We start from the raw sequence: 8,166 nt of genomic DNA, 5'->3' as shown, positions 1-8,166 counted from the left end.
AAGATATTTGTGGTCTAAAAAAGACTGATTGCGGCAATGAGTGATTTAGAGAATGTGTTATCGGAAATGCGTGTGATTTAGTGCGTACTAAACATAGATTACAAGACGTGCACGCGTTATCATGTAAGTGCGTTGGCGACCGCGCGAGCGTGTGTTTTTTAAGTGTAGTTATTTGAGTTCTGCCGCTCGTTTGCATTTTAACGATATGTATTTTATGCTATATATGCACCTATAACGCTGGAAAGCAAATTATCGGCCTCAAACATGCGCCAATAGACCTGCGAGCGCTCTTCGACGCTGGCCGGGAGTAGCCGGTTGCTGTCGTTACTGTACTTCTCCTCGAGGTACATGCATATTGCGTTCGACTCGTTCACGACCAGGGAGCCGTCCTTGAACGTCGGCACCTGTTCAATAAAAATGTATCATGGGTAATAGCATAAAAATGCTTTAAAGAATTGGTCAAGCGTCTGTTATGTAATTGTGCACTAATTGCATACTAAACTTTATTTAAACATAGTATCGTTAAAGTGAATATTTACATTTAATAGTTGAGAGGTATTATTATAATTATGTTCCAATGCCATATATTTTATTTGAGCTCGATTTTGTCGGAAGCCGTAGATTTTTTTAGCCACACTCGAGTTCTTTATGGTTTTTTGGGTTTCGAACTCTAACCGCGTGGGGTTCAAACTAACGATTTTCTGATCATTTTAGGCGTACAACAAGTTAACATCAAAACTCAATTTTATAATGATTGATTCACATGATTTATAATTACCATTACAACATCTTTGGAACACGAAAGTCGTGGAAACACATCGATATTTTTTATATATAAAGTTTCTGTAATATTCAATGAACGATGTCATAAAAAAAATTGCTCGTAAGTGCTTGTTATGATTTCTATTATACCATAACCCGCACACTCACCTGCCCGCGCTGATTCACGGCCATGATGTCCGCCCCTCTCTGCTCGTTCTTGTCGAAGGAGATCTGCTTATTGGGCAGCCCCTCCCACAGCCCCTTCTCTCCGAGGACCAACATGGGCTTCCACGAGGGGCACGAACCCGAACCCCACCACAGAAACATGGCTCGGTTCGCCGCCATTATTATTCTGGTTATATGTATACATGTATATATATGATGTTGCTGCTATTGCTGTTGTTGCTGTTGTTGTTGTTAATTATAATAAGATTAATGATGTGTTTTATAAGATCCAAACCCGAAGTCCTGGAGTCGCCACGGCACAATGCTCTTTAACGTAAATGGAATCAATGATTTGGTTTGGTATATTATTAAAATACAATTCAGCAAAGCCATTAAGTTGACATGCTTTTGCTTCGACACTCACAACCCTAACGCTTGTGTGGATATTAAAGGGATCTTTTCACGGTTTGGTAAATTGACAAAATTGAAAAAAGTTGTTTCAGATTCGCAAATTTTTGTTTTAGTTATGATATTTGTGAGGAAACAGTATTACAGTATTACTGAACATTTTCCATGGTCTAATATAGCTAATATATGCGTCTTTTGACTATTTAAAAACCTAAAAATTATAAAGCGTTACAACGCGAAACAATTGATAATTGGGAGAGTTCTGTTATTGTCGATAAATTTTGTGAAACTACGAAGATTGCTCATATAATGCATAAAATACTTCAACCAAGTATGCTTGACAGAATAGTCGAGCGGGCTAATGCGTTTTTACTCCAGGACTCCGGGGGTCACTGTTTCGAGTCCAGCTTCGGCGTCTTTTTTTTCTTTTTTCAAATTTTATTCTTGATTTTTTACTGGAGCTTTTAAGTTCCAATGTTTACATTTATCAATATAAAGCATTTAATGACTTATTTCAAAACATGCCAAAAACTGTGAAAAGGCCCCTTAAAGACGTGACGAATAACGTGATTCAAACGCAATAATACACACCGAACAGTCAAATCTGTTACGGAATAGTTTTATCGATGAATAAATAGTGCCACATAGAGGCGAATGTCTGTCTGCCTTGATACGTTGGACCCTGCATCATGATAGACTGCGCACAATTCTTGTAATAATCCAATAGTTTGGTCTCTTGTTACGCGTGTAAACATCTCGTTATTCATATTGTATCAGAAATAGACTGCATGAAAGAACAGACTACAGAACAATATGCATACATTTTACTTCATACCAACAAGGTGCAGCCCGCATAATTTTATCATCTGTTATAAGAGTAGCAGGAATATCTAGAAAGCAACAGCATATCGTCGCTTACACAATAAATGCTCCTAAAACGCGCTATATGAATGCGTAACTATGCTATGTACTTTAGTCGAATCACCAACTTCGACACGTGGCGCAGTTAAATGGTAAATTATAGCAATGTATATAACCACTTAACTAACCCGGACTGATCATTCATAACCATGGGCGTCCGCACATAGGGGCAAATGGGGTCAGCTGACCCCCCCCCCCCCCCTGGAAAATCGATGAGCGAAAAAGATAGTTGAATATGGAAAAATCTATACGTGTACAATTATGATTCCTGAATTGAACAGTTTGGGTCAGAATGACCCCTGGTTAGTTTCACACGAACATTAACTCCCATTTACATGTAAACAAGTCATGGATGCGGTTATTGCACAATTTATTAACTCTCAAAACATTGTTTTAAACCTGATTCATTCATTCGTGCGGAGAAGTCAATTTATTAACAATGAACATTTATTCAATCCCTAAATAGGAAGTGAAGACGATGTGGGTCTCTGCCAAATTTTTCGATGATTTTTTGAATAAAAATATTCCTGTCGGTGTTGATCCGATCCCTGTTAACCTCATCATGCATAATCCTGAGAGCCTGTCATCGGACATGGTGGATCTTAGCCATGTCTTGACTCGTCTCAGCGTGCTAAATGATCATTCCAACGTACAAGTGGTGGGGGCAGGGTTAATAATATAATCATCACCTAACGCACAGCCGGAAAAAAAACGTTTTTGACCATGTCAACAAAATCTTACTCATTCTGTTTGATGGATTCCTTCTTGTTCCTGTTGTACCATGACATTGCGTCTTGTTCAAAATTATCGATTTGATAAAATTCGTCGATGGTTAGGACTGTATCTTTATAGTCTGATCGATTGGAATTTTGATGTGGATGGAGTTGATATAACATAAATGCAGGCATATTAGATTATCAAAATCGGCTTCCTAGAGACTGGATCAGCGAGTCCATGTACGGAATATAAGTCATGCGTCGATAGTATTCTTCACTGGTTCCACCAACATAAATCCCTCAATACGGCTTTGCTATGAATCCAACGGCGGTCCTATTCATTTTTAATATTTACAAATTACAGTAACAAAACAAATGGCTGCGCTACGCCCTGTACCGTGATATCGAAACATGATACTGTACAAGATGACGTAATTCCAGAAAACAATTTATTCAAACCACGAAGATCAACTGAATTGTTTGAAGCCATTTAAATGTATGGCGAACCTAATGCTATTAATAACTACAATGTTCTATTTAACAAGCGATCTTATTTCACACTTATAGCACTACCCCCCCGCGACAGTGTACGTAGTGGTAAGTTTAAACGAGGAAGTGTTTTATTACAGGAAAATATTTCATCTCGTTTCAGGCCTTTAAAAACATAATCCAGTAAATACATCAAAGATACTTATCAGTGAATGGACACGTACCATGTGGGTGTTCGAATTAAGCAATTGGCGATCGCTAAGACAACTTGAACACCCCCACCCCTATCCCCACACACGCTAAACTTTGCTACAGGATACGCGATAGTGATCAGTTTCGGGGAGACATGTTCATGTGTTCAATACTGTTACAACGGTAGAGTAATGAACAGCTTATCACCAGTGAATAAAACTTCAATGGACGAATAACACTGAAGTATACTGATGTGTCGTGCTATGTAACTACTCGCTGCATCATGTACACGGGTTTACATGTACACTGAACAATACATGAGTAATAATATACAGCAGCTGTTGTTAAGTAATGCCTTGCGGACAGCAAGCTGATACTCTTAGTTTAATATCTATGAAGGAATGAGTCAATTGATGAGTAGCAGAAACATCCAGGGTGACTGATCTGACTATGCGTGTAAGCCTGTATATGAGACTACAACTATTCACAGTACGTAGTTACACGCCTCTAATAAATTATTGATTCATGTTGTGATGCTGCTGATGGGTCATCCATAAAGTAAGTCACATTTGTTTGACCTTTTTTTACCCATCCCTCCCTCCCACTTGTTTTTAACTGTCAAAGATAGCCCCCCCCCCCCCCCCCCCCCTAAAACAAAAAGTAAAAAATACGATCGTTTTCGAACATTTTGTAATTAACACTGAACTAAAATTTAATCTAAAACACTCTTTACTATTTTACTTATAAACATATATATATTTAACTTAAAAGTATTATTAAAATGACTTTAATAGTAAAACAGTTCATTTTCAGTTGTTGTCACAGATATTAATAGAAGCAGTATTTCATTCTAGGCAGAATTGAAAACAAAATTGCAAACGATAGACTGAAAAATTAAATTCTACACATCATTTATCTGCTTCTCATTCATTAACAATAGGTAAAGTCAGGTTAAGATAATCATACGATTATGCATTTTTTAATACTGGAAAAGAAGTTGAATAGCGAAAACTTGACCTCACCCAGTTATGAAAAAAAATCAAAACAAAACAAATTGACAAAAAAAACCTACAAATTACAAAGTATGTGACATAAAACTAATTCAAATGTTAAACTTTAAAAAAATTACTTTGTAAAGCTATTAAAATTAAAAAAAATATATATATAAGGGTAAATTAGATTTTTTTATAAACATAAATGTTTGACGTCACACATGACCTGACTCCAATCTCCCCCTTTAACAAACTGTCACACTTCCTTACACCCCATGTAGCGTGACATACTTTATGGACGGCCCCTTACGTGCTTTTTCATCTTTTGAAATACTTATTCATTTATTAATGTGGTTGGCAACTTGGCATAGTTTACTTCAAACCTTTTGACATTACACTCGATACTGCACTCTGGATCAGCAGACGATTTATTTCATAAATCAATCTCTGGGTTAATAGTCGCCATCTTTAGAACTACTTTCAAAAGTACAACAACAACAATAACAGACAATTTTAATTGCGAAAAGTTGAAAAATTGAGTACATGTGTCACGGTTGTTGAGTGGAATAGTGTTATTTTCAACTGTGTACGAAGCATTTGAACTGGTAGTGGAATAAGCGAATTGTTAGTGGAAATGGAATTAAGAAATATATCTAATAATTCATCATCGTGTAGAATTATCATCAGCATCATTTCTGTGGAACATTGCAATATTCAAAATACAAGTGTTTCATAGCTATGGTGCTTTTGACATAGTTCACTAACCATCAAGACTGAAATGATTCATGCACACAGGTAAAGTAAATAATTGAATTTGTGCAGAATGTTTATTTTTTACAAATTATTATTTAATTTGACCAATTTATTTTAGATAGATTGCACTGAAACTCAAAGTCTAAAGCTTAGTAAGACACTTAAGCCAGTTTTCTGAGAAGAAACAATACTTGTTCAGAGTATAGCAGGCTCATGCGGCCTCTAGACTGGTTTATTTATTTGGCCTGGGCCTTTAACCTGGGTCGCTTTGATTTCAGGTGTTTAGCCCCCATATCAACAAGGCTCTCGACCCTATATGTAGTTATTCATATTGTTTAAAGATTTTGAGAACCCTCACTCGGTGCCAGTGGGGATAAAACAGGGACCTTCTTATAGCTAGATGAATGCATCAAATATGCCAGCAACACTTTATAATCAATAACTTTATAATTCATGATTCTGTTCTTTTAACTACATTACTCATTTACCAAAACAATGTGAAACACATTTTTATGCCCCCAAAGGAGGGCATATAGTGATCGCACTGTCCGTCTGTCTATCCGTCACACTTTGCATTTAGGTTTCGAAAAAATGCTCATAACTTCTATGTCGCTTCAGATGTAACATTCATATTTGGTATGCATGTGTATATGGACAAGGCCTTCCACACACACAAATTTTGACCCCTTTGACCTTGAACTTAGGGTTGGCGTTTAGGTTTTGAAAAATGCTCATAACTTCTTTTAAAGCGTTTATCGGTGGCGTATGTCATCCTACGGAGACAGCTCTTGTTTTTGCTACTGTCCTCTGCACAAACCATGATATATCTGCATATATGCATCCAACCAAATCAGTAAAACTATTTGTCACTTAATTACAGTAAACTTATTGCATGTTTACTTTTCAACAATATATATTTATATATAATTATATATAACAGATCTTGAAAAAAACACACATCAAACTTCAAATTGTTTTAGTAAATTATAGGCTTTAATTGGTATTGTGACATTGACACCACTCATGCATGCGACTATACAATTATACAACTATGGGACACATTATTTATGAGAAATTCCAATACATCAACATAGCGTCTCAGATTTAAGGCAGATAATCTAGTGCTTTTTTGCTGCCATTTTTACTACAACTCATTTTTTTCATTTTATGTCATGATGCATTGATCTTGTTTCTAAATTTACCAAGCAATCATGTTAAACTTTTGAAGAAAGATGTTGTCTGATAAATATAGAAAATATAATCACTACAAAGTGAACAAAATTCAGTTGAATACTGTGACCAACAAAGATTTGCCAAAGAGCAATTCAGATCATGATTTAAATTAAACACAAGTAATATGAAAGACTGCCTATTGGATCCCAGTTAAGACTTATTTGTCAAATCTGCACATTAATTTTCCCTTAGCCATGTAGAATTGGGGACTAAATACCATCAAGTCATGTAAAAAGGAGCAGGGTATAGCACGCTGCTATTGATCTCTTGAGCTTTCACATGAATTTTACGGGTAATTTTCATACAACAAATGATATTATATAGTGTAATGATAAAGCATTATGAGCACAAATTATATCTCTTACTAGTGGTGCAAAAATCATTTAAGTGTCACATTTCAAAGAAAATTTATATAAAAAGGTATTATTAATTGTTAAAACGTTATAAAAGGTTATTTCAATTCACTAAAGCATTTAATTACAAGAACAAGTGCATTTTATGTCCATTACAATACATGTAACAGTATTGGCATTGTATTTATCTGCATTTGATGTGCATTTAATACACTTAAAAATGCAGACAAGACACACTTCTAACAGAAACAAATGTATTTTTTTCTGCATTTTTCCAGCATTTTTCCAGCATTAATACTCTTCAAGTGTATTTTTTATCATCCCAAATACACTTTACCAGGAAAAAGGTATGTTAAAATGCATTTTTAGTTTGTTTTAAGTATATTTTCAAATGCATTAAGACACTCTTTTTTTTTTGCAAAAAAAGGTTGAACAAAAACTTGAAAATATTTAATATACTAAAGTGTAGTAATAATTAAAGTTTTGTATGAGCATCAAAAACAGTGTCAAATTCATACCAGTGCTTATTTAGTAGCAGTAGGCCTTATATGGTCTACTTGTGGTAGAAATAATGCATTTTGTATAATGCAACATACATAAATTAAAAAATATAGCTGCCCATACAGTTCAATACAATGTTCAATTAACTACACTATGCAAAGTTGAAATATGACATCAAGCTTGGAATACTCTTTTAAATAATGAATAATATGCTCTTTAAATTTATAAGTGAAATAGACACTTGCATATAAAAACTGATTTTACATCAAAACTAAATGTTTAATTTGATTTTTAGCTCCACTGGCCAAATGTCCTGTGTCCATCGTGCATCCACGCATAAACTTTTCCTTAAACATCTTCTCCTAAACTACTGGTCCAATTCTGATGAAATTTCTTAGGAATGTTCCTGGGGTGAACCTCTTTCAAATTTGATCAAATTATGCCCCTGGGGTCAAATTTGAACCTGCCCCGGGGGTCACAAAATTGAACATATGCTTATATAGGGTGGTAGAAATAATGCATTTTGTATAATGCAACATACATAAATTAAAAAATATAGCTGCCCATACAGTTCAATACAATGTTCAATTAACTACACTATGCAAAGTTGAAATATGACATCAAGCTTGGAATACTCTTTTAAATAATGAATAATATGCTCTTTAAATTTATAAGTGAAAT

At 35.0% G+C, this 8,166-nt stretch overlaps 1 protein-coding gene across 1 annotated transcript in view; it reads right to left on the bottom strand.

The window, feature by feature from the left end:
* Positions 1 to 1,114, bottom strand: part of LOC127882287 (glutathione S-transferase A-like) — a 4,765-nt gene extending 3,651 nt beyond the window's left edge. Inside the window, exons 1-2 of the mRNA XM_052430849.1 lie at positions 931 to 1,114; positions 230 to 404 (exon numbers count right to left, since the gene is read on the bottom strand). Coding sequence (XP_052286809.1) covers positions 230 to 404; positions 931 to 1,107 — 352 coding nt within the window. The 5' untranslated portion in view covers positions 1,108 to 1,114. The remainder of the gene's footprint in view (positions 1 to 229; positions 405 to 930) is intronic.
* Between the last annotated feature and the right edge of the window lie 7,052 nt (positions 1,115 to 8,166).

The sequence above is a fragment of the Dreissena polymorpha genome, chromosome 5 (assembly GCF_020536995.1).
Source record: "Dreissena polymorpha isolate Duluth1 chromosome 5, UMN_Dpol_1.0, whole genome shotgun sequence".
In the NCBI taxonomy this organism is placed as follows: domain Eukaryota; kingdom Metazoa; phylum Mollusca; class Bivalvia; order Myida; family Dreissenidae; genus Dreissena; species Dreissena polymorpha.
This window is presented reverse-complemented; position numbering and strand designations above follow the sequence as displayed.